The 27,982-nt window shown below is 50.1% G+C and overlaps 10 protein-coding genes and 2 non-coding genes across 12 annotated transcripts; 7 read left to right on the top strand and 5 right to left on the bottom strand.

Annotated features, from left to right (window-relative positions):
• Positions 1-5,279: 5,279 nt before the first annotated feature.
• ACRALDRAFT_2114713 (uncharacterized protein) lies at positions 5,280-6,132 on the top strand (the record flags this gene model as incomplete). Its single annotated transcript, XM_071023698.1, has 2 exons — positions 5,280-5,600; positions 5,665-6,132. Coding segments are annotated over 2 exons (789 nt in total), but the record flags the coding sequence as incomplete, so codon positions are not given.
• An 871-nt stretch (positions 6,133-7,003) lies between these two features.
• Positions 7,004-9,775, top strand: ACRALDRAFT_2030492 (uncharacterized protein; the record flags this gene model as incomplete). The annotated part of the gene is made up of 3 exons (XM_071020662.1): positions 7,004-8,790; positions 9,087-9,408; positions 9,737-9,775. The coding sequence occupies 3 exons, from the start codon at positions 7,004-7,006 to the stop codon at positions 9,773-9,775; spliced, it is 2,148 nt and encodes a 715-aa protein (XP_070870855.1).
• Positions 9,649-10,776, bottom strand: ACRALDRAFT_1066310 (uncharacterized protein). The gene is made up of 2 exons (XM_071017322.1): positions 10,607-10,776; positions 9,649-10,537 (listed from the first exon to the last, which is right to left on the bottom strand). The coding sequence occupies exons 1-2, from the start codon at positions 10,610-10,612 to the stop codon at positions 10,100-10,102; spliced, it is 444 nt and encodes a 147-aa protein (XP_070870856.1). The 5' UTR covers positions 10,613-10,776; the 3' UTR covers positions 9,649-10,099.
• A 1,367-nt stretch (positions 10,777-12,143) lies between these two features.
• On the top strand, positions 12,144-15,811 carry ACRALDRAFT_2128536 (uncharacterized protein). Its single transcript, XM_071023964.1, has 4 exons — positions 12,144-12,607; positions 12,695-14,989; positions 15,055-15,466; positions 15,547-15,811. The coding sequence occupies exons 1-3, from the start codon at positions 12,278-12,280 to the stop codon at positions 15,061-15,063; spliced, it is 2,634 nt and encodes an 877-aa protein (XP_070870857.1). The 5' UTR covers positions 12,144-12,277; the 3' UTR covers positions 15,064-15,466; positions 15,547-15,811.
• A 1,706-nt stretch (positions 15,812-17,517) lies between these two features.
• ACRALDRAFT_1037642 (glycoside hydrolase family 10 protein) lies at positions 17,518-18,642 on the top strand (the record flags this gene model as incomplete). The annotated part of the gene is made up of 3 exons (XM_071015066.1): positions 17,518-17,893; positions 17,961-18,421; positions 18,514-18,642. 3 exons carry the CDS (start codon positions 17,518-17,520, stop codon positions 18,640-18,642), a joined length of 966 nt encoding a protein of 321 aa, XP_070870858.1.
• A 365-nt stretch (positions 18,643-19,007) lies between these two features.
• Positions 19,008-19,091, top strand: ACRALDRAFT_t296. Its single transcript has one exon. It is a non-coding gene; the product is annotated as a tRNA-Gly (tRNA).
• Positions 19,092-19,368: 277 nt separating this feature from the next.
• ACRALDRAFT_t304 lies at positions 19,369-19,469 on the bottom strand. Its single transcript has one exon. It is a non-coding gene; the product is annotated as a tRNA-Lys (tRNA).
• A 1,239-nt stretch (positions 19,470-20,708) lies between these two features.
• On the top strand, positions 20,709-22,260 carry ACRALDRAFT_2030496 (uncharacterized protein; the record flags this gene model as incomplete). Its single annotated transcript, XM_071020663.1, has 2 exons — positions 20,709-21,272; positions 21,337-22,260. The coding sequence occupies 2 exons, from the start codon at positions 20,709-20,711 to the stop codon at positions 22,258-22,260; spliced, it is 1,488 nt and encodes a 495-aa protein (XP_070870859.1).
• ACRALDRAFT_1066314 (uncharacterized protein) lies at positions 22,216-23,828 on the bottom strand. Its single transcript, XM_071017323.1, has 3 exons — positions 23,352-23,828; positions 22,769-23,253; positions 22,216-22,706 (listed from the first exon to the last, which is right to left on the bottom strand). The coding sequence occupies exons 1-3, from the start codon at positions 23,451-23,453 to the stop codon at positions 22,562-22,564; spliced, it is 732 nt and encodes a 243-aa protein (XP_070870860.1). The 5' UTR covers positions 23,454-23,828; the 3' UTR covers positions 22,216-22,561.
• A 101-nt stretch (positions 23,829-23,929) lies between these two features.
• ACRALDRAFT_1078287 (uncharacterized protein) lies at positions 23,930-25,799 on the bottom strand. Its single transcript, XM_071018756.1, has 3 exons — positions 25,446-25,799; positions 24,929-25,375; positions 23,930-24,850 (listed from the first exon to the last, which is right to left on the bottom strand). The coding sequence occupies exons 1-3, from the start codon at positions 25,464-25,466 to the stop codon at positions 24,275-24,277; spliced, it is 1,044 nt and encodes a 347-aa protein (XP_070870861.1). The 5' UTR covers positions 25,467-25,799; the 3' UTR covers positions 23,930-24,274.
• Positions 25,800-26,349: 550 nt separating this feature from the next.
• Positions 26,350-27,114, bottom strand: ACRALDRAFT_1078288 (uncharacterized protein). Its single transcript, XM_071018757.1, has 2 exons — positions 26,726-27,114; positions 26,350-26,659 (listed from the first exon to the last, which is right to left on the bottom strand). The coding sequence occupies exons 1-2, from the start codon at positions 27,043-27,045 to the stop codon at positions 26,578-26,580; spliced, it is 402 nt and encodes a 133-aa protein (XP_070870862.1). The 5' UTR covers positions 27,046-27,114; the 3' UTR covers positions 26,350-26,577.
• Positions 27,115-27,251: 137 nt separating this feature from the next.
• ACRALDRAFT_1078289 (uncharacterized protein) lies at positions 27,252-27,810 on the top strand. Its single transcript, XM_071018758.1, has 2 exons — positions 27,252-27,306; positions 27,366-27,810. Exon 2 carries the CDS (start codon positions 27,382-27,384, stop codon positions 27,607-27,609), a length of 228 nt encoding a protein of 75 aa, XP_070870863.1. The 5' UTR covers positions 27,252-27,306; positions 27,366-27,381; the 3' UTR covers positions 27,610-27,810.
• The last annotated feature ends 172 nt before the right edge of the window (positions 27,811-27,982 follow it).

A 27,982-nucleotide genomic window follows, 5' to 3' on the forward strand; every position in this document is an offset into this window, starting at 1 on the left:
AAGGGTAAAGATAACTAGCGCTTTGCGGATTAAGGGAGGTTCTTCGAGGCACCTGCTAATTACGACCCCTAGCGATAGGCTATTCGCTTCCTAATAATAATATACACGCTATACTATAAAGAGTATAATCGGGAGAACGATAAGGCGATAAATCGCGCGAACAGGGAGCGTCTTGGCTTTTCTGTTAGTACGTTACTAGTTAGCCCTACGCGAGTAAGTTAACTACCCTACTTGACTTATCCGTTAAAGTAAGCACTTACGAAGTACTAAAGGATATACTAGAGGCCGGCACTAAATTCGGATAATAACCGTATTCGTGTAAAAGTAAGAGAATTCTTAGCGTTATGTAAGTGATTCCGTTTTTTTTTATTACTATATTAATTACTATATTAATTACTATATTAATTACTGTATTAATTACTGCACTTTTAATTACTAATATATATAATAGGGAAACGGCCTATAGAGACGATTACGGAGTTCTAGAGACGGAACGAGAGCTCGTATCGAGGCTTCGCCGCCCTAGCGAAGGATCTATTTTATATTCCTCCCTTGGCCGTTGATATCGAACGAGTATAGAGCTTTATAAAGCGGGTTTATGCACCTTAACGATCCAGGCTTATACCTAAGATTACCGCTGTAGCTCTGATTCTAATAACCTAGTATAAGGATCTAATAGTACCCGAGAGACTAATTCCGTAGGAGTATAAAGATAACGATCCGAATAAGGATAATCAGGATAACCTTCGATAACTATTTTAGCACACATATACCCCGGGTAATATTAGGTCAGAATTATTCCACTTATAGTTAGTCGAGGATTCGCCTAAGCTACTAAGTCTTCTAACTAGTTAACGCCCTCTTAATTACGACGTAGCGGATAGGGTAATAACCGAGCCTTAGTTAGACGCCTTATCCGTGATCCATATAGTAAGGCTATAGGGCTAATAAGGGCAGTAAAGGCAATAGGAGTAATAATAGCAGGGGTAAGACTCTTAAGAGTCGTAAGGCTCGTAGCATACATAGCTAGGATCTATACCTCCTAGCTCTCCCCCGATATCTTAATTCCGTCTCCAATCACCGAGTAGCTAAGGCAGAGATAGGATACAGGTATCGATAAGGTTAGGGCGGCGGGTAACGGCTTATCGGCTTAGAAATTAAGGATATATTAGTTTATACGAATATACTAGGTAAATATAAGTTAGTAATCGTCTATATAATATAGTATTTTGACTTTTAAAATATCTTTTATTAAATAAATAAGTGTTTATAATTAACTTAATGGATAGAATAGTAAATTTAATATAATACTAGTTTTATATAAATACTAAAAGATATAGACTTAGTTATAGAAACTTTTTATATAATATAAAAATACTATATTATTATTACTATATCTATACCTATTTAGGCTGCTTAATTAGATATCTAGGGTTATTCCTTTTCTAAAGAAAAATTACGTCTAAGGCTAGATAAAAAGGCTTTATAGAAATACTATATAATATAGAACTTATAAATTTTATATAAAATTCTATATATAATATTAAAACTAAGAGGGGAAAGATAAAGTAGTAACTTATAGACTATACTATCTAGAATATTTAAGAATATATATCTTATATAGTATAATATCTTATAAGATATAAATACTGCGTTTAGGTTATTAGCTAAGATATATAAAAAGTATTATATATTATAAATATATTTTAGCTATTATATAAGAATACACTAAATATATAATATATATAAATATACTCTAGTATATATGTTATACTTTAACTTATATATAATATCATATTATAATAATATATAAGCTTAATATAGTTTATATAATTAAGATTATATACCTATAAGATACCTTAGTATTATATATTAAGTAATATAATATAAAGTTATAATCTATATACATATACATATATATATATATTATAGTTATATATATATAGTATACTAAATAGCTTTTAACTTATAAAATAGAATCAGTAATAATTAGGATTATACTATATTATTATATATATATAGTATAATATACTACATAATAAGGTAAGCCTTAAAGTAAAATAAGAATTAGATCTAAAATATATAAGATTATATACGTTAGACGATCTATTTATATTATTTTTAAGTATACTATTCTTGCCTAGCTAAGCTAAACTAGCTATCTAGGCATTGTATTATATTATAAATAAGGTACTATCTTATATTACGTAATTAATATAGAGTTAATTATATATATCTACCTTAGAGAATATTCTATATATAAGTATTACTAGTAGACTCTTATAAATATAATATATATTCTAGGATATTAGTATTAAGTAAACTTATACGGTTATACCTACTTTACTTATTACTTATATTCCTTATACTCTAATAAAAATATACCTATAAGTCTTATAGGAACACTTATAGGCTTCTATTAATACTAATTATATATTATTTATAATTCTATAATCTAGGACTAAATATATAAAATAGTTAGCTAGTTAAAATATATTGGAATATATAGTATATAGTATAGTATAAATAAAAGTAAAGCTATATATAGTCTAGCTTATATAGATATCTATATCTTATAATTAATAATACAGTATTATACACCTAGAGTAAATTCTTAAAACCTAAAAAAGCAAAGTAATACTACGTTTAGTTATATTATAGTATATATTAATATACTAATAAAGCCTTAAAAGTATAATATACTATAACTCTTTTTATAGATAGTAGTTAACTTAGTTATAATTATCTAAATTAAATAGTATATAAGTACTAAAGATATTATTATTAAGATATCTTATAATAGACTATAATAAAGCGATAATAATATTTAATTAAGGAATACTTATACTATTCTTACTTTAATATATAATAATATAACGAGTATAAGTAAGGTTAATATAAGGACGTATATCACGAGCTAATTATAATTTTAGGAGCGGAAAACATCATAATACTATTGCACCGCCTACTACTACCCTGTATAAACTCTCACTATCCTATTACTTATCCTTAGAGGCGATAAAATCCTTCGCCAAATCTGCCTCTACTAAGCCGCGGAGGAAGTCACGCGCCTGCTAGATAGTAATACTAGACGAGGCGGTTTTAAGATCCTGACTATCTAACAGAACCGCTAAATATAGATATATTAGTAATTAAAGAATACAGTAATTAATATAGTACTTAAACTTATAGGAGCGTCGATAACGGTTCACGAAATCCCTGATAAACCGAATTTACTTCTTCTAGTATAGAAGAGGCAGATTAAAGGTGGCCTTTTTACGAAGGCGGGGCACCGTATAGTCCGTTAATAAGCCGAGACCGATAGGCCGATAAACTATATTAGCCCTAGTACTATTAGTTAATTATTCGACTTTAGTATAGGAGCTTATAACACACCTTTTACGCTTCTAGCGGGGGAAAATAGCCCGGTTATTAAGCCGAGTAATACAGCGAATTATAACTTTCTCGAAATCGGTCGTGATATCTTTAATATCGATAGGGGGCCCCTGATAATTAAGCGCCCCTAGCTCGCACGCTAGTACCTTATAGTATAGCTTATATATACCCTCGGCGAAGTAAGTGGCCTAAGCCTATTTAGATCCGGACTCGGCAGTAGCCTATTAATATTAGTATACTCCTAATACTAAGGGATAAATAGATCACTTACCCCGAACTAGAGCCGAAGGTTAGAGGGCGCTTTTGCCTTACCAGTAAACTCGTTATACTAACCGTGTAGAAGCGCGATAATTAGTTCTAGGCCGCCGTTATACGGAATCTTAAATTTATCCAGAAGGCTATATAGCCACTCTATAATAACGGACTCGTTAACTAGTCCCTCCTCGATATCTTTCTTATAGTCGTAGAATTCCTTCTTTATAACCCAGACTATAAAATACTTAAACGGCAGGGCGGCCTCTATTCTATTATACCAGAGCTTATTGTTTCTGGTTTTGACTTTAACGTCACGTTTATCGCCCTCGTCGTTAGACTTAGCGTCTTCTTAGGCGGCTTCGGATTTATTAGCCTGTCTGGCCTCCTCTACCGCCACCTCGGTATTACTAGATATCGTTAGTTTTTAATTACTGTATTAATTACTGTATTAATTACTGTATTAATTACTGTATCGAGTATTATATATATACGTACCGTTTATTATCCAGTTACTGCTTAAATACGGCTAACTAGGCCTTCTGCTCCTCCTCGGATACGTTTTTATACTCCGTAGAGTTTTTGAACTGCGTAATGCGGCGGGACTTCTTTGAAGTCTATTTGTGTTTAATATTAAAGATCGCCCTAGTATTAGGATCTATACGGTCCCGCTACTCTCGGGCTCGCTTTGTGTAGGGGTTCTCCGAATATTCGGAGTCTGCCTTACGTTCTACGTAATAAGATTAGTATAATAAAGATATTAGGGAGTATAAGGGATAACTTACTTCCTATAAATTTAGGTATAATAGCGGCGGTACGGTAAACAGAATAAAAGGCGGTGGTGATAGCGATGCTCTATAACTAAAGAAAAGGAGCAGGATAGTTATAGGAAGGAGAGTCAGGGAAAAGAAAGATAGCTCGAACGACGTTCTGATAGTAGATATAGGCAATAATATAATAAATCAGGCATACCCTCTAAGATATCTCCTATAGGTATAACAGAATAGTTCTTTAATTAGGTATACTCTATTATATTATAACTAATCGTATTATCGTAATAATAAAATCTATTATCGTATACTAAATATAAGCCCGAATATAAGGTAAGAGGTGAGCTATAATAGAAGATCGTGCCCTATCCCCTTAGTAGCGCGAGGGGTTTGCTTTATTCGGCGCCCTGCTAACTATTACCGCCTCCCTGCTTATCGCCTCCCTGCTTATCGCCTCCCTGCTTATCGCCTCCCTGCTTATCGCCTCCCTGCTTATCTAAGCCCTAGTTAGGCCCAGGGGCTCTAATAGGCGTACCTAATAGAGCCGTTGAATATAAATAGTTCCTAATAGGTACCTAGTAGAACCTAGTGGCTTAATCAGGTCGCCTAACAAAGCCTATATAAACGCAGTGGGTTTATATAGGCGGCCTAATTTAACGTCTAGGCTCTGCCGGGTACCCGTTAAGATCTGTTTATACTTAACGGCTTAATTAGGTACGCCTATCCGAGCCCCTGGGCCTACCTGGGACACCCCTATTAGGCTACAGCTTTATATGTGGGTCCAGCCCATTTGGTTCTTCTGGGTTTTGCCCAAGCCTATCCGCAGTACCATGTTCAACATTACTAAAGGTTTCTGGTGCAGTTCGGGCTTCAACGCTCAAGACCCCTCAGCCATCGCCGGCTTATCACTCAGCGGTTCTTATGGTTCAAGGACGTGATCAAGAATTCACCACGACACCGACCAGGCTTGCGGCCTTACGAGGCACCTCCCTTGTCCGTGACCGTCATAGATGCGTGATATCGCGCGCTTTCGACGTCCGGGAAGCCAGAAAGCGCGTAAATCGTGGCCGCGAGCCTAATCCCAAAGATGACGACGGCAACGCGCTGTCCGGCCCATTCGCATATCTCGAAGTCGCGCATATCATACCTCATTCTCTTGTCCGCCCTCAAGCCAATTCAGAAGTACGTCTCCTTATTTTCCTAGAGTTGCGTTGAACCTTGAGACTGACCTGAATATTGAATTCAGTCAAGACAAGCTGCCCTTGCGATTCTCAATATGTTTGATATTGGTGTCGCGCGTTTAATCGAAGGTGTAGAGATTGACCGGCCATTCAATACACTATCCCTCGCCTTGGACCACCACCGCACGTTTGGGGAGTTTCTGACATTCTTCACTCCGGTCCCCGACTCCCCGCCACATACTTACAGGATCGAAACGTTCGAACACGCGTCTCTAACGAGCCCCCTTTTTCCGGTCACTCGTACGCTCCTCCTGAGCCCTGACCGCAACATTGACCCGCCTTCGAGTAGGCTCCTAGCAGTACACCGCGCCATTGCACATATTCTTCATCTCTCGGCTGCAGGGGAATACATTGACAGGTTTCTGTCGGATATGGATGAAGGCTGTGTGCGGACCGATGGATCGACGGAGCTAGGCAAGTTTGTCAAACTCCGAATGAGGGACTTGGACAATGTCACCGTCGATTCACGTTGAGGAGGCCTTGGCATATCTGGTCGCGACTGAGGGACTTGGCTGTCTCATGCAGCGTTTGACGACATGACGAAATAATACGGTTGAAAGAATTGAAAGAACAGGAGTTGAGGGGCTGTAGTCGGTGGATTGGAGTGTTGACAAGCAAATAGGTAGCCGATGCATGCATGTGAGAAAAACAGGATTTAACAGCGGCAACTCGGTCGAGGATCGATCATCTTATTACGAATTCTCGGCGCCTAACGCAGCGTTATCTGACGTGCACCGGAGCCACATAGGTGTCCAACAGGATAGCAACATGGCGCGGTGCCCGATCCCACCCCACGTTTGGCGTCGATGACGAGACTTGCACAGCCCCTGGCGTCGAGGTGTTTAACCTGCAGTGGCGGTGGTCGCAGTCAAACGAATGGAACCGCTGAGGCGTCTCCGGATATACTTGATTGGGCGGAACAAGCGAAGGATGCCTCCTATTCAGTCCATCAGAGGCAATGTTCAGCTTCAGCTCAACAGCTCCTTGAAATGGAAAAATACAAATGGATTCTGATAAAGACAAGTTTCTGTCGCTAATCTGCTCCGAAGCCTCGTCTTTTTGTTTTCTTTTCTACTCTTCCCCCCTTTAAGCCGAATACGAATTTGCTGAACACCAACAACGAGATTGCACTTTGCAGAATGACTTTCAGGGGTTTCTCTTCCAGGCAGCACGCGTTCGATTTCAACCAACCCCTGTCCTCCGTCACAACTCTGTCCGATGACGGACGCTGCCGGGACTGCTCGGGTCTCAATCTCGAAACAGCTTTCGCCAGAGCCCACGACCTCTACGAGGAAGCCCGTCGCGGGAAGAATACCCGGAAACTAGTCTCCTGCCGCTCTCCCAATGGCACAGTCTACCTCCGCGATTTCTACTTTGTCGCATCGCTCGGGGAAGCGGCTTGCCGAAAACCGCGGCTGCAAGCTCTGCGATCTGTTCAAGCACCACGTCGACGACCCCGGCAAGGGACAGCCGTTCAAAGTGCTAGCGGTCTGCAGTAGCGAGACGCCCTTGTTCGAGCCACCGAGGCGGAACGCCAGGGGACGGATGGCCAAGCGTCGGGACTGGGGCGAGCTGGAGTACAACGTGTTTCTGACGGTCGTTCCTGAATTGGACGGCATCCCCAAGACCGGGCTTCCACTGCGGTGGCTGGAGACGGGACTGCCACGGAAGGGGTCCATCTACCGCCTTACGCAGGCGGTGGCGGATGAAGACGGCAAGAGGCTCATCCTCCCGGGAGCACTCGAGCCCAAGGCGGACATTGACGAATTTGGCTACTGGCGGTTCACCTGCGAGGGGTCGCACGGGTCGCTCTGCACGCCTCGGAAGCCACCGAGCGAGACCGTTCGTGGGTTCAAGGCCATAAACTGCCTGAAGAGGCCCGTCACGGTGGAGACGATATCCTGGAGGGAGAAGTACTTTGCATTGAGCTACCGCTGGGGTGACTACGAAGAGAAGTGGCCGCAGACCATAAAAGATGCTGTCGCCCTTACGGTCATGATGGGGGAGAAGTACCTGTGGGTCGACCGGTTGTGCATAGACCAAACCAACGAGGAGGAGAAGAAGTATATGTGCTCGAGAATGGACGCCATCTACGAGGGTGCCGAGCTCACCATCGTCAACGCTGCTGGGGACGCACGAGCGGGACTACCCGGCATAGCAAGGACGCCTCGGAAGCGGCAGCATAGGGTCGAGCTTGATGCGTTCAGACCACCTCATGTGAACCTACCTGGAGGGACGCTCAGCTCGGACGACGTTTATCTGGAACTCCTGAACGTCCCAGAAGCAGAATACGAAGCGGAAACCCAAGGCCACACCATGTGGCTTGATAATTATCGCCACGGCCTCAACAACACCATGCATTTTCTGCTCGACGAGTTCATGGCTGCCGGAGAAGGACCCGCGCGAGCAGCCAAGTACGGTATTCCGGCCGATCACTTGGACTTTTACGAAGACTCGGCGGATCATTTCGGCATCCCCTTTGACGAGTTTATGGGAAAGCAGCAAGAGCTCGCTCGCCGCATCGGCATTACCCTTCCCGAGCTGGTACCCTACCTCCAGCGTCAGGCCGCGGAGAGAGCAGGCGTTCCCATTCCAGATAACGAACCTCTGCCGCCCGTCACACGGGGCAGCGACTCCGTCGTCAGCCCAAGCAGGCCCAAGAAGCCGCTGCCACCGGGAAAGATGCCCGGGAAAATCACACTCGTCTCGACAATGCAGGATCCTCGCGTCACAATCCGCAACTCGGAGTGGGCAGCGCGCGGCTGGACGTACCAGGAAGGCGTCCTCTCCCGGCGATGCTTGGTGGTCACTCCGGAGCAGGTATACTGGGAATGCCGGGGCATGGCAGTACACGAATCCGTCAAGCTCCCGCTCCCGACGCTACACGCGCCGGCCAGAAACAGCGACGCCTGGTGCTTCGCGGACTACATGCTCTCGGGCGTCTTCCGTGGTGACATGCACCGGACCCCTGAGCTCCAGTACGGCTTCCAGTCAGAGGACGGAGACGAAGATACGGCCAACGACGTCAGAAGCCGAATTAAAGCACTCGACGGCCACATTCGGGCCTTCACGGCGCGGGAGCTAAGATTTGAAAGCGACTCGTTGAATGCGTTCCTCGGCATCTCGGCTCGGTACTCCAGGAGTGACCAAGCCTCTCTCTTATCCTTGGTATCCCGGTCTGGACCGGCACGTTTGCTGACGGGAAGCCGAGTTTGCAACACAGCTTTGCCATGTCACTCTCGGTCTGGTTTCACGTTGGGAAACCGACGGAACCTGGGTCGGCGCTGTACGTCGCCAACTGCCCGCGACGGTCTCAGTTTCCGTCGTGGAGTTGGATCGGCTGGGGTGGCCGGGTCGATTTTAACAACGACAATACAGACAATAGTCACGAAAACGAGACGAGGAACAATACAAATCTCCAACATAGTGGCTCTGACGGTCATGACGATGATGACGATGATGACAAGGACATGGGCGACAGTGCGCATATTGACTTCTTCAGCTTCATGACGTCCCCCGACTGGGTTCGGGGCATGGACCTCCTCTACTCTGCCACCGTGGTTCTTCACAGTGACGATAACACATACTCAACTCTTTTGTCGGGCTCAGTCTCCCTCAAGACGTTTCCTATCGATCCTGACAAGAAGTGGCTTCTGACGATCAAGAGGCCCCTCGTGCTAAGACACTTGCATCTGATGCCCTCGAGAAACGACTGGGAATGGAGACGTCTCATGGGAAAGGAGGTGGAGGTGCGTCTTTCAGTGCCGCTTTCAGAGCGGGAACTGAGGGAAGGTCACGCGAGCGGGGAGCTGATGTCGGTGTTGCTCTTCGCGGGGATGGTACCGTATGTGTGGGATGGGAGGGCGAGATTCTTGATCTTGAGGAGGGTGGGGGCAAAATCGGGTGCTCAGGGAGAGCAGTGGGAGAGGATTGGGAGGCTGGTGTTGACGATGGAGGAATGGGTCATGACGAGATACAGGGGAAGCCCTCGGGCTATGGTTGACGATTTGCCCGTTCGGGACTATGGGCGAGATGTAATATTGGTGTGATCGACGCGTATGAAATTGAATGTCATAGTCACAGTTCTCAAGCGTAATGGGTCTGTTCTTAGTTTAATATACGAATAAGTCAATGGGTGCCGGACACACATGGGTCTGTCTTACAAGATATTGCGAAGACTTCTCGGCCGGCCTTCCACCTGACATGTCCTCGTGATTAGTGGACGACACGTTGATGAGCTTCTCGAGGGCCATCACGTTCACATTAAACAGAAATGAGACTGACTTATAATATCAAAGTCGAACTTGGTATCTATCGGCGATCCTTTGATTCCTTTCGTCTTCTCCCCGTGTCGATTATGAGTTTATAATCGTGAACAGGGATAACAACCGACTGTTCTTTTACCATAGGAAGACCCAAGTCTCAGCTGCGCCACGGTCGTCACTTGTAGGCCGGCGGAGGTGCTGTCACACCCGCATCCTGATCACGTCCGTAGTCGTACGAGTGACCGCCAGTTTGATAGCCAGGGCCATACGAGTGGCCACCTACACCGCCCACGGGATTTCCGTACCCCGGATTATAACCCTGGTGAGGTTGTTGCGCATAGCCGGTCTGTTGATTCTGTTCCATGTCGGCGTAGTATTGCTGTCGTCGCGGTTTCCTCCCGGGCATAATGCGACCGAGCATACCGGAGAGGCCGCTGCGGCGACGAGGTGGTTGGTGGGGGATGCCCTTGCGCTTGGCGCGACGCTTTCGGAAGCAGCAGCAGTAGAGACAGAAAAATGCGAAAAGAAGAACGACTAGGCCGGCGATGGCGATGCCGACTATGCCGCCTGTGGCGAGCCGACGTCCTCCGCGATAACGGCCCCCTCGGTATTGCTGTGGCACAGGATCAGCATACGTGTGCTAATATAGCTCTTCGGGTAAGTTAGAGCGGGTGAGACCCACTGGCATCGCGACAAGGAAGCTGAAGTGGAATCTGATGGCCGTGGTTTAATATCGTGTGTTCGATATCCTAGGCATCTATATTCGCATGTAAGACAAGGGATGTCGGATGTGGCTCTATTAAGCTAAGATATTAGGACGATATTCGTGTGGATGTATAATAAGAAAACCACCAGAAGAGGTAATGAAACGGAACACGGGACATGGAAACATTTATACGGTCTGTCCGTCCTTGAGCTTCGTTGTAATCCCGATCAACGTCATCAGTCAGTCCGTGACGCATGGTGGACGGGACCCTGATCCCTTATAGACCGGAATAGGAAGTTCTATACTAGCGGCGGAGTACATTATGGCGACTGTAAGTGTACAGAGGTTACGCAGGATGACGTACCACTGTGATATAATGTTAAGGTAGTTATGTTACGCTTTATAACGCCGATACTAAAGTGCTGGCATTTATAAAGTACCTTCGCGGTACACTCAAAGTATCAGGCGATAAAACGTCCTAGTCGTCCTCCGAGGGCAGTTGGCCGGAACGATGAGCTGTGGCGGGAAATGAGGTCATTGAATGTACCCAAGTTTAGTGACATGACGGGTCCCCGCTATACCGGCGCCGGCACTGTGGGACCAAAGCGTCGGTGCCGATGACCGGGCGCTAAGTCGTTTATGTGTTCTGGATACATCATTAGGTAATCTAAATTAATGGTGAGACGATCGTCATTTCATCTTCTTACACAACCATCGCAAAATTATTATAGGTTCGTCCTGAAGGCATACTGACTTGAATTCATTGACTTTGTAGTTATTCGTTTTTGCACGTCCCTACCTAGTTCCAGCAAATTTTCGACCATGGCTACTGTCCATCTTGTGTATTTATCCTCCGTAAAGCTTAGAACGTACGTTGTATACGAATACTTCATACTGTCCAGTCCTTACCACGTCGCTTACTCATATGACGATCTCAGGGGCTCTTCTGTAGATCAACCAATAAGACTGTGTATTGTGAATATAAGTGGGATCTCTCTAATTCATCTGATCCTCTATTCGTCACGCCTAGGCTTATCCTCATCTCATCCCCTGCTTATAATCAAAGTCTCCTTATCCTCGACTGGATTCTATCTAATACACTATGTACACACAACGCACACTACGACTTCGTACAGTGTATGTATAGGTACCTGGCTAGGAGTACCCGTATAAGACATCTGAACACGAAGAATAGATGCTACCACCACCGTCTCTAGGTATATCAGCATGGTCGGCTCTGACTACCTATGTATGCCTTAAGTAGCGTATTGTGTCTCCTTGTGCTTTAGCCCAGTTTTTCATTTCTTCATTAATAATCTTCTCGCAAATAGACATAAGATTAAGATGTAGCAGCTTGAACCTGTCCAAAGTACCGAATGTTCTGTGCGTCAAGGTACCTTTACTTTCTGGCAAGGTAGTAACACTAGCAATAGCAACCCTGATGGTCTCATCACCATCGCTGTTTCCTCCTTTCATTCTCTCTCCTACTCATTTTCTTCTTCGTCCCCGCACTCACGAATTGGGGAGGTCGATCAACTGCTTAACCCCGTACCTCACATTCCGCAAACTGCCACTCTTCTCTCTCTTCATTTTCATGCTCCCGCCCGCTCAGTCTCGGCCTCGTGCCAGCCTTTCGCTCGCCCCTCAATGAAGCTGCCGCCAATGCCCGCCGTCCCCGAGAGGGCAGCCTGGTTGACCTCCCTGGTCTTTGCCGCCGTTCTCCTCGCCGCCGCCTCCATCAACTATCTCGGCATCACGGCCGACCCTTACCGATGCGGCGCCCTGCTCCGGAGGGGGAGCTGGCTCGACCCTCCCAGCGAGCATGGAGACCGGGCACCTTACAAGAACTGGCAGCCCGACGGCTGTATGCTACGCAAGTACAGCCCCGACGACATTAGGCGATGCATGGACGGTCGTCACATGGTCTTTTCGGGCGATTCGACTACCCGTCAGGTCTTTTGGGCCATGGCTCGCCTGGTACGTTCCCTCTTCCCCCTTATTCACACTCCCCAGGACCCCATCCATCTGCTTGCCCCCGCTGACCAGAATTGTCCCCGGCCTCAGCTGGACAGTGTGGCCGCCGAAGAAGCTCGCCAGAATGCCACCGCCCATTCCCACTACGACATGACCATCAAAGGCGTCCGCCTGGTCCAGATATGGAACCCGTATCTCGACTCGGGCGAAACGGAAACGAACCTCACTCCCGAACTTGACACCTACCGCGCGGAACGTTTCAAGCCCGCCGTCCCCGTCAGGGACCAGAAAAGCGCCGCCATCATCATGCTCGGCGTTGGCAGCTGGTTCGCCCTTCACAACCTGGAGGAAGAAGGATACCGCAAGTTCACCGCCGCCATCGACAACGTCACCGACCTGATCGGCCACCGCCATCTCCCCAGGTTTGGGACCCGCGCTCGCCCGATCCACCCCGTCGACGGTACTGGGAACGAGGTCTTCATCGCCCCCGTCCACCCGCCGTGGTACGACGAGCTCCCCGAGAAGCGCAAGACGCCCGAGGCCCTCCAGGTCGGCGAGCTCGAGTCGTACAACGAATACCTTGCCGGCACCGAGCATCACCACCGCCTCAGCGTGCTCTGGAGCTTTCCGGCCCTGTCGCACGGCCAGCCCGAGACCATAGCCGACCGCGATAACACCGGTTTCCATGTCATCGATTCCGTCGCCGAGATCAAGGCCACTATTCTCCTCAACCTGCGCTGCAATGCCAAGCTCGACGCCATGGACGGCTACCCTCACGACCGCACCTGCTGCACCGACTACGGTCGCAAACCAGTTATTCAGCAGCTGCTCCTCGCCCTCGGCGCCCTCTACGTCGCCGTCTGGGTTGCTGTCGAGGCGGACGCCCTCTGGAGGTCGGGGCCGAGCGGTGCCGCTGCCTGGCCGGCGTCTTCGACCTCCTCCTCCCACCGAAGACGGCAATTCCTCGACTTTGACGTCGCCGTCTTCGTCGCCACTTTGCTGTGCTGTCACTACTTTGACCGCACGCAGATGCTCGCCAAAGGCTCCCCGCAGTACATCCCCGGGGAGTTTCGACTGCTCTGCGGCCTGGTCCTCTTGGTCGCTCTCTTCTCGTTGCGCCGCTCGCACGCCCGCCCTCATCCCCCTGCCCCTCCCCCCGAAGATGGACGCCCCGAACCCGAGATGGGTCCGTTCTTGTCGCGCGAACAGACCGACGAGTGGAAGGGCTGGATGCAGCTGTTCGTCCTCATCTACCATTGGACCGGCGCCCAGACCTTTGGCACCCAGGTCTTCTTCCGGCTCTGCGTCGCAGCCTACCTCTTCCAGACCGGCTACGGCCACACCGTCTACTTCCTTACGACGAAGGATTTTTCCTTCCACCGCGTCGCTTCCACCCTGCTTCGCCTTAACCTCCTGAGCTGCGCTCTCCCCTACGTTATGAACACCCAGTATACGTTTTACTACGCTGCCCCGCTCGTGAGCTTCTGGTTTCTCGTCGTCTGGGCGACCATGGCAATCGGTTCCAAGTACAACTTTAGTATCATTTTCCTTGCCAGCAAGATTGTCCTTTCCGCGGTTTTCGTTTGCATCTTTGTCCACGTCACCCCCTTCCCACGCTGGACATTTGCCGTTCTCCGAGCGCTCTTTGGGATAGACTGGGACGTCGCTGAATGGGAATACCGCATCACCCTCGACCCGTTCATCGTCGCTGTCGGTATGGCCACGGCTGTCGCCCACCAGGCTCTGCAGAGTGTGCGCGTTCCACCGATCCTCCACTACCTGGCCGCCTTCTTCGGAGTCGTCGGCATGTTCGTTTTCTGGCTCGCATGTAAGGATCAGATGGAAAATCCGTACGAGTACGCAGAGTGGCACCCGTACGCCTCGTTCCTCCCCGTTCTCTGTTTCGTGGCCCTGCGCAACATACCCGGCAGCGTCCGCATGTATACGTCGCGCGCCATGGGCTGGGTCGGTCGCTGCTCGCTCGAGACCTTCACACTGCATTTCCACATCTTCTTGGCCGCGGATACCAAGGGCGTCCTGCGACTCGGGGTCTTCGGCGGCGGCGACGACGGCAGCCTTTTCGGGGGCCGGTGGAGGGACTTGGTCTTCATTGTCCCATTCTTCCTGTGGATCAGCTCCCGCGTGGCCTCGGCAACGGTCCACATTGTCAAGCTGCTCACCGACACGACCACCCCGAACGACGACCAGCATGTCGAGATGGGCCACGAACCCAAGGGCATCGAGAAGGATGCGGACGGCGGGCCAGAATACGGGCCACGCTTCGGTATCCCCCGAGTTGTCAGGGATGTTGGCAGCCAATACTCGGTCAATGATGTGCGGGTCCGTATGGGTATTTTGCTGGGTGTCATGTGGCTGCTCAATTTGGTACGTTGTGGTTCATGCGTCATTCTCTTTCTGTCCGGGATCCGCTTGCTAACAGGGCTGCACAGCTATACTAGCGACGAAGAGACTCGAGATTGGTGAATTACGATGGGACGAGGGTGTTTAGCCTTTTTACGTGTATGTGTATACAACGTATATTCCATTCATCTCTCTGTACATACTACGGGCGCTTTGTGTTGTGTAAATAGTTCAGGCGATGTGCGAGGCATCGGCTGAACAGCAATGGGTACGAACATGGAGGCATTGCTGGACGATGCCGACTTTATCTTTTCATCTTCTTGTCCGCGAATAGGGTCACTGTTGTTCTATCCCGTTCCTTCTTTTCTTTCTTTTTTCTTTCTAGACTGACTTCTGGGGAGCCCCAGCACTTGCTAACGTCGCCGAATAGAGAAACGAACAGACTAGGCGGGGAAGCCGAAGCAACGCTAGAGAACGCTAGAAGGCGAGGAAGCATTGATGGTTTGTTATGCTCCGGTTGTCTTGTCCAATGAGAGCCGCATCTCGGTTACATCGACGAGCTAACCAAGATGTGGAAAAAGGGGCAATGCATATTCCGTCGACCTATGGCAACGGCTGGCCCGAGATCTTGGTGGAGCGGAACGCCCATCTTAGCCGGATCCGTACCCGAGATGACAGACCCTCCCATGTCGACTTTGAGTACCGGTCTTCCGCCACCCCCTGCTCGGTCTTCCGGGTCTTCTCAAACCCTTTCAGGCTAGAATGATCCACTACCCTGCATAACCCGAAATTAGGTGTATTTTGGAGGTATTTCGAAGTACACAAACATCCACAAAGGAAAGAGTATTCGTACAAGGAAGAACACGCCAAAACACTATGCCAAAGCACGAAAGCATAGTATTGTGTTTGTTGTATACGCGCGGCAGCTGCTACGGCTAGCGTCGCTACCTACTACCATAAAAGCTTCTACTGCCGTAAGAGCTGCTGCTGCCGTAAGAGCTGCTGCTGCCGTAAGAGCTGCTGCTGCCGTAAGAGCTGTAGAGTAACGCGTTTAAAGGTAAAGGTGAAGGTGGTGGAGGAGGAGGGTTACGATATAGATGAAAAATTTAAAGTAGACCTATAATTTAAAGTGTATCACGTAATATTATATCACGTGACCTACTACGTGATCTGATATTATTATAATACGCGTTATATATAATAATCATATAATTTACTAGTCACATAACTATCTTAGTCATATAGTCACGTGACTCGCGTATCTCTTATATCCGATTCCTTACTTCGTACGAATACAAGGAAATAAAAAGAACACACTCTCCTCTATATACCATACTATGGTGGTCCTCCTTGTTTCCTTACGCGTTTCGCTCTGTTTATGCTTGTGTACATCGAAATACCTTGAAAGTACAGCTAATTTCGGCTTGTGGGGATGTAGTGGATCATTCTAGCCTAGAAGGGTTTGAGAAGACCCGGAAGACCGAGCAGGGGGTGGCGGAAGACCGGTGCTCGTCGACTTTGGGCGCCTTTCCAGGTCAGACGGAGCAGACGGGGCGAAGGAAAAGTGCGCTTCTGCGCGAGCCACCGCGTCATGCATGGTGCCTGGTGGTCTTTGCGTGTTCAGCGTCGTATCAGGAACCGGGCTTGCCTAAACTACCAAGTAATATCACAGGACGGACGGATCACACAACCCACTATTACCCGGGCCATGGGTAAAGCTCAATGCCAAGAAACGACCAGGACAAGGGATGACAGTGGGGTGAGGAAAGATGGGAAATTATGGGATAGTTAGGCTGGTCTTGGTGCATGATGCGGTCCGCCAGCGCTATCCCGCATTGGTTTCCCCTCGCCTCCTTTCCGTATGTCTCCCCCCAACTTCTCCTCTTTCCATAGAACCCCCGTGGAAGCTGTCTTTCTCGTCAGGCACATGGATCTCTGGTCCTTCTAGACTCCACTGGAGAACAGCGCCCCTGGCAGCGCCCCATGGGGCGTTCTGTTGTATTCAGCCGGTAGTCCTCCACTTTCTCGCCATGCCATTCCTGTTTGGGGATCCATTCGGCATGGAGCGATAACAGGCTGATTAGTTAGTGCTCCCCATCAACCGGGGCCCCCAAGATGCACAGCGAAATGACCAGCCTTGGGTCTTTGGGTTCTTCTTGGGCTTCGCTGGGTCTCGCTGGGTCTCCCTGGGGTTCACCGGGGCTCCCTCGCTTGGCATGATAGCGGTGGGCGTATATATGAGCGAGGGATCGTCCCGCTACCGCCTTGACAGGTTTCCGTTGTAGCAGCAGCTGGTAGTCGTGGATCAAAACATCACCGCCTCGGACCGTACGCTCTTTTTATTTTACGTCCCAGATCAAAGGAAGAAGGAGAAATCGTTTCTTACTACCTGACCATGCAGCTCCCGTCTCTTGTTGCCCTGGCCCTCGCGGGCTCTGCGGCCGCCTCGCCTACGTGAGTTCTTCCTCGCACTACTACACTTTGGCCGATACCTTCTCTCTGTGCTCGGCCATGCTAACAGCACTCGCAGCTGCCTTGGCCTCAACGCTGCCATGAAGGCCAAGGGCAAGAGCCACGTCGGCACTGCTCTGGCTCTCCGGTGGGGCGACGAGCCCCTCGAGGAGGCCATCATCCGCAACCCCCTCGAGATTGGCGCCGTCACCCCCGAGAACTCCCTCAAGTGGGAGTCGGTCGAGCCCGGCCGCGGCAACTTTACCTTTGAGGTGGCCGATGCCCACGTCAACTTTGCGCTCGAGCACGACCTCTCCCTCCGCTGCCACACTCTCGTCTGGCACAGCCAGCTCGCCCCCTGGGTCGAGGCCGGCAACTACGACAACGCCACCCTGATTGAGATTATGCGCAGCCACATCTACACCGTTGCCGGCCGGTACAAGGGCCGCTGCAAGCACTGGGACGTTGTGAACGAGGGTGGGTTTTCTTGACTTTGCTTTTGTTTTATTCGTGCGCCCCTTCGTATGTACTGACACAGAAACAGCCCTCGAGGAGGACGGCAGCTGGCGCGAGTCGGTCTTCTACAAGACCATCGGCGAGGCGTTCCTTCCCCTTGCCTTCAAGTTCGCGGCCGAGGCCGACCCCGATGCCAAGCTCTGGTACAACGACTACAACCTCGAGTACGACGAGGTCAAGACCATTGAGACGGCCAACCTCATCGACCTGATCCGGTCGTACGGCGCCCGCATCGACGGTGTCGGTCTCCAGGGCCACCTTGTCGTCGAGAGCACCCCCACCCAGTCCAACCCCACCCCCTCGCTTGAGGTTCTCGAGAGCGCCCTCCGCCGCTTCACCGACAAGGGCGTCGATGTCGAGTACACCGAGATTGATATCCGCATGAACACCCCTGCCACCCCTGAGAAGCTTGAGGAGCAGGCTACTCAGTACAACCGCGTCGTCACCTCTTGCATGAACAACGACCGCTGCATTGGCATTACTCTCTGGGTATGTTTGATTATCCTTCCTCCCGTCCTTCCCCGTGTCGCCAGCCCTATGGCGGCGGGTTTAGTTAGGCATGCTGCTCACACGCCGTGCAGGGTATCTCCGACAAGCACTCTTGGATTCCCTACACCTTCGAGGGTGAGGGCGCCGCTCTTGCCTGGGATGAGAACTTCCAGAAGAAGCCCGCCTATGGTGGTATTCTCCAGGCCATCCACGACGCTTAAGCGATTCTTTCGTTTGTTCGTGTTAGCTGTTACAGTACAAATGACATCAGATAGCGACTGGCGTGTATCAAGATAGATAATATAATCTGTCCAGTCCAACCGACATTTCCGAATAACTCATTTGCGTAGTCTTCGTACCGTGTTGCGCGCCGTGACGTTTTGACCTGGACATGTCCCACGTTCCTAACCATTGAGACCTCAACTTGGTAGCGGCGCGTGAAGCTGGGCTTTCTCCAAAGGGAAATTATTCCAGTGGAGGGAATGCCATGAGTGTGCGTTTGGTTCATAACCACACGACATGTCCAATGATGTGCTGCAGGGTTAATAATGCGAATGTGGTGATCGAATGTGCATCTTGTGATCCAGCGCCGTTGGTCTAGTGGTTATGATAATTGCCTTCCATTCTCATGTGTTAGCAATTGAGACGCGTTCGATTCGCGTACGGCGCAGTGTGTGTTTTTTTTTTTTTTCTTTTTGCTTTTTTTCCTCTTTCGCGTTTATTACTAATCCTTTTTGTTTATTTGTCTGTACCTTTACTTTTTATTAATTTGTTTTCCGTAGCGCATGACATTATCTAGGTATTATATAATCACACTACGTAACTAAATAAGTACTTCGTAGCTAAGGAGAGAGAGCGCGTCTAGCAATAAAAAAAAAAAAAAAAAAAAAGGAAGAAAAAAAAAAACAGCACACACAACAATAAGAACCGAATCTCGTCAGGATTTGAGCCTAACGTGGGGATCGAACCCACAACCTTGAGATGGTGATCTCTGCTACCCTAGAGGGCATATAAGAGTCTCACGCTCTACCGATTGAGCTAGCCAGGCGGTGTTCTTCTTGGCTTCTGTTAGAAGGTTGGTTGCCGAAGCCCTGCGAAGCGCTAATATGGAAAGACGAGGTTTTTAAAGAGTCCAAGCCAGTGGGGACAAGATGAGCCGGATGTCCGTTCGTTGGATTCCCGGGCCCAGTCGGCATGTGCCGCGGGAATAATTGGGTGGTATTCTGCGGGAAAGGGTGTTAGTGTGATGTCTAGGGTCCTTCATACACCATCTTGGAACGTCAGACTATCCGTCAATCTTCGATTCGTCGATATTCGATTCTCTAGAAACAGCCACTAGATCAAGACGTGGTTCAATACCGTTCGTCACGTTCCTCGGGAACAGCCGAATCGGGTTCGTCTTGTCCGAGTCGAAGCCGGGGAGCTCCAGCCGGCGTCAGACAAACCGAGAGTGAATCTTTGGTGATGGTGTTATACGATGCTAGTGTCCTGCTTCATTGTTCTTCTTTCCATTCAGTTCCGCGGTGAGAAACTTGCATGGCGAGTTGTTCCCGGACATTGCTCGACTGACTTCTTTAGCCAACATTCAACTCTCGCTTGGAACTCGGGCGAGATGCCTCGCTTGAATCTCACCGGAGTCCTGGCCACCCTCCCTTTCGGGCTCCCAGTTTCGCTCTCTACCATTTTGAGAGTCCAGGGATGGACACCGACGAGGGAAGAAGGTATCCTTTAGTGATCGGCCTTGCATGTCACAGGAGTCCTATCAGTCGCGGGTAGAGAAGACGGTATTGATAGGTGATGTGATTCAGTATGAATGAATAATGAGGGACCCTTAGAAGTCAAGAGTAACACATTATCCTAAAGCCGAATCTCAATCGTCTGCATCTCCATCATGTGCTGGATATTCCATGTCCTGTTCGCCCCGTGCCCCTGAGTGCCACCACATGACCAACCGCAACCTCACCCACAAGCCCAACATTCCAGATGATCCAAATCACCTGCATCGGAAATTCGACAAGTCGTAATATAATATTCGGACATTAACGTCCCAGGAGGCGTGATATGTGTGCATGGAAAACACCAACTCTCCTTTCGCATCACGATGTTCATGTAAGGCGACGGGCGACAGACCTCGGTGGCAATTCATCCATTTCCCTGGCATAGAAATACGCTGTAGCATCGTAGGTTAAGGCAGCGTTTCTTCCCATCACTCCAGTCCCCTTTGGCACTCGGACAACCTTACAAAACTCGCGCATGCCTATGCTTTCAGACTTCGGCCTCTGTCGCCATGATTGTCGGTTCCTCATCCTGGGAATATCTCCTCGTTAGGACCGCCATGATCCTCTTCACGCACCTAGGACTCTTCTGCCTCGCCTACTTTTTCATCCTCCTCGCCATAGCCGGCATCCCGGGCATATCCCATCCCGTATCCATCGCCATCGAAGCTCTCGGCGCCCTAGAGATCCTATTTTACGTCTTCTGGTTCCTCCCCTACCGCGCACACCTCCAGCGCCGTAGACCCATACCAGCCCCCCTGACGCCGGACCAGAGGAGACGGCTCTTTTACCGGCAACTCAACCTCGTGGCAGATGTAGAGAAGTACTTGTGCAACTGGCACCATGGCGCCCAGCTCGGCGATATCCGCCGCGACAATGTGCGGAGCTGGCTTCTCTGGGCACTGTTCGAGCGGGACGGCGATCCAGGGGACGACGCTGCCGAGCTCGACGAGTACATCGCGGCCATTGAACGGAAAGGAGGCCTCAGGTTCGAGGAAGGATCCGGGAGCGCAGTGCCCCTTCGTTTGGCTTTCGATCCAGTCGAGATGACCCATCGTAGTCTCACCTTCTACATGGTAGTGATAGTCTTGTCTTTTAACCCTGCCTGCCTGCATCTCGTCTCTAACCCGGAATTCCAAGGTCATCGGCTTCCTCGACACCGTCACCGCCGCCATCCTCGGCCTGAGCGGCTTCAAATTCTACCGTCAACCGCGCAAGACTTTCCCCACCGTCTTCCCGCCGCGCCTTCAAACCGTCCTATCCCCCTCCCTGTCCGCATCGCCCCAGCTATCCTACTTTTACCGCCCACCCGCCCCCTCGTCATCCTCGACCTCGACCTCCCACCGCCCCATCCTTTTCCTGCACGGCGTGGGCATCGGCCTCGCCCCCTACCTGCCCTGGCTTCTCTTCTTCGTGCCCCCGGAAGCAGCCGTGCTCATCCCCGAGTTCCTCCCTGTGTCAAGCCGCATCTGCGCCCCGCTCCCATCAACCGCCGACCTTGTCCACAGCCTTTCCACCGTCCTGGCCCAACAAGACCTCAGAGAAGTGGTCCTAGTAGCCCACTCCTTCGGGACCTTTCTTCTCTCGCCGCTCCTCCGCCACCCTGACGTCGCGAACCGCGTTTCGGCCGTTGTACAGGTCGACCCCGTATGTCTCCTCCTCCACCTCCCGGACACGGCGTACAATTTCACGCGGAGAACGCCACCAAGCGGCGGGCAGGGGGCCGAATGGCAGTTCCGTTTCGTCGGGACGGATCCTGGGACCGCGTACACTTTTGCGCGGCGGTTGCGGTGGCATGAACATATCCTCTGGGCGGAGCAACTTCTCGACAAGACGAAATGCTGGCGGACGACGGTGGTGCTTGGTGGGCGGGATAGCATCATCGATGCCCACGCAGTGGCGAGGTATGTTCGCGGCTTTTCTGAGCGGCCCGGGCAGGGGGAAATGGAGCTGGTATACCTTGCGGATTTGGACCACGGGCAGACTATTCTTGGTCACAAGGGAATGCGAGTTTTGAGTGAAATTGTCAGGACGTATACGAGCGTTGAGAGAGTAAGAGCTTAGACTGCGCATCGACTGCCGGAATGTAAAGGTGAGTAAAAAAAGGGGGGTAGGGAGGCCGATGGGACTGTATAAAGTGAAAGATGCCTTATTTTTGTTCGATTATTTAGTAGATAGAAGACAGCAGTAGACGTAGAGAAATAAAAGTTAGAACATAGTTAGACAAAAGGGGTCATTATCACATTGGTATCAGTCTGAAGGAGTGCAAGCCTGCAAGACCGTAAACAAGGAGGAAACAAAAGAAAGCAAACAAAGACTCGAGGGAATCTTCCATATTACCTTGTCCTGCAGTCGGCCGTCACGTCTACGACCGCTTGGGGGCATCCGTCAGGGGCACGTAACGCACCCCAAACAGCCTCTCCTTGACAATAGACCCATCCTCCTTCTTGTCGACAGCCCAGATGTACTGATCACCAAAACCATGGTCATCCTCTACCGGAATGAATAGCCTGAGGGGTAGGAAAGTGGTCAGCATGCCCGAAACAACGAGACGAGAAGAAGAAAAACCTACCGTCCAGGCGCACGAAGCTGGTCCACCAACTCCTGATGCAGCTTCACAGCCGCAGCGCCGACATGAATGGCGTCCCAGCCCCGATCAGACGACCCCCCTTCCCCCTCCTCCCTAGGGGGCTCGTCCCATCCTTTCCTCCCATCGCCGACGCGGAAGCGCACCTTGCCAGAATCCAGCAGGGCCTTGCCCTCCTCGCTCTTGGCCATGTTCCTCTCTCCCAGCTCCTTCAGCTCGGGGATGTGTTCCAGCCCGACGACGAGGCCACGGTCACCCACCAGCTCGGCGAGGACGTGGGTGAGGTAGCCGGAGCCGGAGCCAATGTCGAGGACGCGCGGGGCCGGGTTCCGGTCAGAGGGGAGGACGTGTTGCAGTAGGGACTCGGTGGCGTGGGCGTGCATGTGCGGGGCGGATATGGTGGCGTCGTGGCCGATGGGCTGTGGCGAGTCCATGTACGGACTGGACGGTGCGTAGTGTGCTCGGTCGACCTGGGAGACGGTGAGTGTCAGATCTGATAGACGACGGGAAAGGTGGAAAGAGGGAAACAATGGGGAGAAAGGAAGAGGTAGGCGAAGTGGGAACAGACCTTGAGAAAGGCTTCCTTTACACGGGGATCGCTAATGAGCCCATTCCGCCACAGGTTCTCGATGAGGTCGACGTTGGAGCCGCCGGAGCTTCGCCAAGCCATGTTGATACCGCGGTGGAGAGATCGGTGATGGTGGTTCGACGTGGATGCCTGTGCAGACAATGCAGCAGGGACGCAGAGGGGGAGGAGCTGGAGAGCTCTCCGGAGACTGAGTGGAGGAATCGTGGTGTAGGTGATTCGAGGATGTTTGCGACTTGTAGATGATGATTGAAGCTGAAGTGGTGACGATAAAAGAATCTCGCGGGACCTGTGGAGTGTCGGTGATGTTCAGTCGTGCTAAAGTTGGAATGTGTTCGAGTACAGAGGGCGGCTTTCGAAGACACTCGGGTTGGATGGTAAGGAATGTAAAGGGGAGAGTGAGATGTTGATGTGGGATGATGTACGGAGTATGATGCAATGGGAGAAGGCCAGTCCGGGTACCTGTGTACAGTACCTAGGTAGGTAAGTCGACACAAATGTCGAGCGAAAGTACCCACTTACGCCTCTATTGGCGTGGGGTTGTAAGTACATTTGTTCGACAGTTTTGCCTCGCTACTATACATCAATGAGGGGCATTGGGCCAGTCACACCTCTTTCCTCCGTCCCCGCGTCAGCTGTCTATTACCATATACATACAACGTAGTGTAGAGTACTCGATAGACTAAGGAAGTTGTCAAATGTCATCTGCTACCTCTGCTATTAGTAATGCGTAGAAATACCTCCTGTGACACGCCGAGTCGGAGAATCCATACTTCGTAGCATTAGCTAATCGAATCCAAATTCTAAAGGTGTGATACTGAGCGGTCAATCAGTGTAATCCAGACAAAAAAAGCAACTCCATTAACCAGACTCCAAACGGAATTAATGTACTGAGACGCCGCCCATCATACTACACGCTCTGAAGACTCGCCCTCGGCAATGATGGGCACAGGCAACCCCCGGTCCGGGCTCCGCAACACCAGCATCTCGTGTCCCCGCGCCCTGATGTAGTCCGAGATGGATCGAATCGAGATGAACCAGCCAATCACCATCAAAATGAACGAAATCCATTCCGGCCCACTGATATCCCCGAGGCCGCCCCCGCCGCTCGTCACGTCGCTGTCGTTGAAATCGTGCGCGTTGGGATCCGGCGGCGCAGAGTAACCCTCGCTGCCGTCCATCTGCGGACCGGCTCCTGTCTGGGGGATATCCGCCCGCATGTAGAACCCGTACTGGATCAGGGTGACGCCGAGGCCGAACCGGGACCCGTTCTTGGCCGCGTGGGTCGAGTGGAGAAGGTAGGTGAGGAGGAAACCGACAAAGGAGAAGGACATGGAGACCGTGGCGTTCCATACGAAGCTGAAGAAGGATCCCACCGGCATGCCGTCGATGAACACTTCGTCGGGGCCGCCCAGGCCGGGTGCTAGGATCGTCGTTTCCCAATAGGGAGGCGCCGCATCGGCCGCTGCCTCCTCGTATGTCTGGAAAACAGGAAAGGATCCGTCAGAAAATAGTCATGTAACGATAGAAAAAGTCAATAGCCGTGTCAGAGCACATACTGGAGGCTGTTCATCCTTTTCCTCTCCTCCCCTCTCCGGCTTGGCCATGAGGTTGGAAAAGACACCCTCGTTGGCTGTGCCGCCACCGTATACCCGCCCCGACGGCAGAGGTGCCTGCGCCGACGACGTCGCAGCAGCAGCGCCCCCTTCCGATTGTATGGTAGTATGTTGGGGTTGCGGCGACGCAGATAACTGGGATGATGAGGCGTTGGAGACGGGAAAGGAGTTGCCGCGAACGAGGCGCTGTCTATCGTCGGCTTCGTCGTCGCTCTCGTCGTCGTCTGCGCCAAAGGCATCGGCTAATGCCGGATCGACGGAACTTCCTCGGCTGGGGGATGTTTGTCTCGAATGAAATGACGGCGGAGGCGAGTTGGGAATGGGATGTGCTTGTCTCGGACCGGAGGGGACGTTGGTTTCGAGGTCATCGTCGTACTCGTGGGCGTTTACCTAGTGCAGAGCGGAATGTCAGGACAAAGCTGCAAATGGCTTGTCAGAAATCACTCGAGGAATCACATACCCGCTCGTAGCGGCCCGCCATGATGGGTGGCTGTTGTTGATCAAGAAGGAAATGATGGAGATTGAAAGGGTTAGATGGTTGTAGGTCGAGGAGAAGCGGTCGGAAGAAATGAGTCGTGGTGTCGATCAGTGGCAGTGGTCAAGTAGATCGGCGGTGTCGTCACTCGAGGCGCAAGGCAGACGGGAAGTGGCTGGAGCCTAAGAAGTCTCGTAAAGTTTATAAGTGAAAGGAAAACGTCGAGAGGAAGGAAATTCGGACAAAGGGAATAATGGAATCGATGTCGTGGAAATCGTAGGTACGAATAATGTGGTTGAATGAAAGAAGGGACTGGTTCGGACGACGACGGGACCAAAGGTCGAGAGTTGGACGGAGAGGAGAAGGAGAAGGGGCAAATGCACCAGGCTCCAAATGCACATAGGGTACAGTACAAAGCACCAAGTACGAATACCTTGGCAGAATGAGACTGAAGAGGGGCGGCAAAGAGGGAGCCGAAACTGCTGGCACAACGTTGTGGGTTCAGGTGACTAATCATGCTCGCCCAGCACGGAGGTATAAGAGACTATTTTGCAGCCGCCCTGTCTGGTATTTGCAGCTGTCTCTATCCTATTTTAGGAAGGTTACGCGAGCCCGTGTATACGCCACTATCTTAGGAGTACCGGTATCCCGGAGAACCTCGTCTAAGACCTTTCTAATTAGGGTTAAGTAGATAGCAAATAATAAACAGGGGGCGTACAAATATCGGTACTCGAACACAAGTAACACTTTGTACGATATTCGTGTTCTGACAGCCCCGATAATCAGCACTCACGACGTCGCACACAAAAACACCACAGATCAAGTCGTCTCCGAAGCACATTGTAAGTTTGTAGACAATGTGCGGTTGACTCAGATCAAACAGGCGCTTCGGGATATCAGAGAGCTTAGTCCCCTTAATTAAATACGTCCTTGCACGATACACGTGTCTGTTCGCAAGCCGGAGGTTAAGCGTATAGTAAGTACATACGAAGTAGACAACTCGAATCAATGAGTGATCTCATTTCCGCTGCCACTTCAGCCCGTCCAGGTAAACAAGTGAGCGAGATTTGTTGCTGCACAGAATAGCAAGACTGTTGCATATACATTAATCCCAGGATTAAATCTCTCCCCAACCATACCAAATATCGGTAAATCGACGTGCTGGCTGTAGCCATCGATCAGGTAACCGTGATATAACGCTGTGATAAGACTTAGCCGACTTATAATTCCAAGCTCTAATGGGGCTAGATCTCTATGCTGCTTACAGAGCGTCTTCGTTCTGGCGGCGAATGCGGTATATCTCGTGTGGTAGTTTATCAATGTCGGGTTTCCTAATCGCGTCCTTCTCTATATCTAGTATGACATGAAACGAAGCTCTGGAGTCGCCCTCCATATAGTCCTGTCGTGGTTCGACGTGCGACACATATCGGTTATATTCGTCAGCCTTCCTCCCAGCTGCCGCTAGGTACACCTTGACGGCTTCCATGTGGGAGTTATCGTCGTCTTCAAAGTCGTTGTATCGTAGACGCAGGATAACGCGCTTCGGTTGGCCGTCGGTTATTGGCTCAGCTCTGTTGGTCGACATGGTAGAAACGAGATTACGGGCGCTCTAGTTCTTAGCCGAGTAAAGCTACGGAAAGTCTTATGTTCAGAGATGATGTTGATGGTGGCTGATCTTCGGCTCAATTTTACACAACCCCAAGGGAACCATGCAAGGATACCCCACTTCACACTATCCTACATTGGGTGATGGCACACGTGTTTTCATTACTTCATAACAAAACAAACGACCCCAAACTACCTCCTTAAAGGAACGTCTCTACAGTAGTATATGTATCAAAATATCGTGAGTTGCTTTTTTCGAAATGTCTGCGCCGCAAGGAGCATAAGCTGAGGATTCGACAGACCGAAACCAGTCACAATGTGCGAATGGCGAGTTATTCATTATGCCGACTGCAATCACAATTTTGCCCAGAGCATAAACAGGTGCGACGCTGCCCGTGCTAGGCCAAATCAACAGACCTGCTTGCCTGCTAGCGGAAGAGAACGGGATCTCCCACGGTCAGTCGACATTCAGGACCAGAACACCCCGGGGAAATGCCCGCCTTGTCTAGGCATCTCGCCTCCAAGTTCAGAGCATTCACAGTAGCCTATATATTTCGCACGTTCCGACAAGCAAACGGCACGCCATAGCGATAGGGCATTAGCGATTTAGAACGTACCGAGACCTTAGGAGGTAGCCGGGAGCTTGTGCAATTCAATTGGGGTTTGGAGTTTAATAAAGGCCTGTAAATACCGAGATCATTTTCACTTGAACATTCGTCTGCGTGCTCGAAGATTGCTTCTCGCCTTTCTCGTTTGCAGCTTTATAAGGTGGCTAACAGGCTATAGTAGCGACACTATGTAGCTATACATTCTATCTGCTTAGCCACTCTGTCAATAGTGTGTTAAGTTAACGGATTTACCTCTAACCGCGCTCTGACCTATAACCCCCTGCCCGGGTAGGTAGTTTGTTATTTCGT

The sequence above is a fragment of the Sodiomyces alcalophilus genome (assembly GCF_042370955.1).
Source record: "Sodiomyces alcalophilus JCM 7366 unplaced genomic scaffold ACRALscaffold_11, whole genome shotgun sequence".
NCBI lineage: Eukaryota > Fungi > Ascomycota > Sordariomycetes > Glomerellales > Plectosphaerellaceae > Sodiomyces > Sodiomyces alcalophilus.

Coding starts and splice junctions, on each gene's coding strand:
- ACRALDRAFT_2128536 (XM_071023964.1), top strand. CDS start 12,278: ATGAAGCTGCCGCCAATGCCCGCCGTCCCCGAGAGGGCAGCCTGGTTG. Junction 12,608..12,694: donor TTTGGGCCATGGCTCGCCTG/GTACGTTCCCTC, acceptor CCCCGGCCTCAG/CTGGACAGTGTGGCCGCCGA.
- ACRALDRAFT_1066314 (XM_071017323.1), bottom strand. CDS start 23,453: ATGGCTTGGCGAAGCTCCGGCGGCTCCAACGTCGACCTCATCGAGAAC. Junction 23,254..23,351: donor TAAAGGAAGCCTTTCTCAAG/GTCTGTTCCCAC, acceptor ACCGTCTCCCAG/GTCGACCGAGCACACTACGC. Junction 22,707..22,768: donor CAGCTTCGTGCGCCTGGACG/GTAGGTTTTTCT, acceptor CCTACCCCTCAG/GCTATTCATTCCGGTAGAGG.
- ACRALDRAFT_1078287 (XM_071018756.1), bottom strand. CDS start 25,466: ATGGCGGGCCGCTACGAGCGG. Junction 25,376..25,445: donor TGGCGGGCCGCTACGAGCGG/GTATGTGATTCC, acceptor GCTCTGCACTAG/GTAAACGCCCACGAGTACGA. Junction 24,851..24,928: donor AAAAGGATGAACAGCCTCCA/GTATGTGCTCTG, acceptor CCTGTTTTCCAG/ACATACGAGGAGGCAGCGGC.
- ACRALDRAFT_1078288 (XM_071018757.1), bottom strand. CDS start 27,045: ATGTCGACCAACAGAGCTGAGCCAATAACCGACGGCCAACCGAAGCGC. Junction 26,660..26,725: donor CGCCAGAACGAAGACGCTCT/GTAAGCAGCATA, acceptor GTCTTATCACAG/CGTTATATCACGGTTACCTG.
- ACRALDRAFT_1078289 (XM_071018758.1), top strand. CDS start 27,382: ATGTGCGAATGGCGAGTTATTCATTATGCCGACTGCAATCACAATTTT.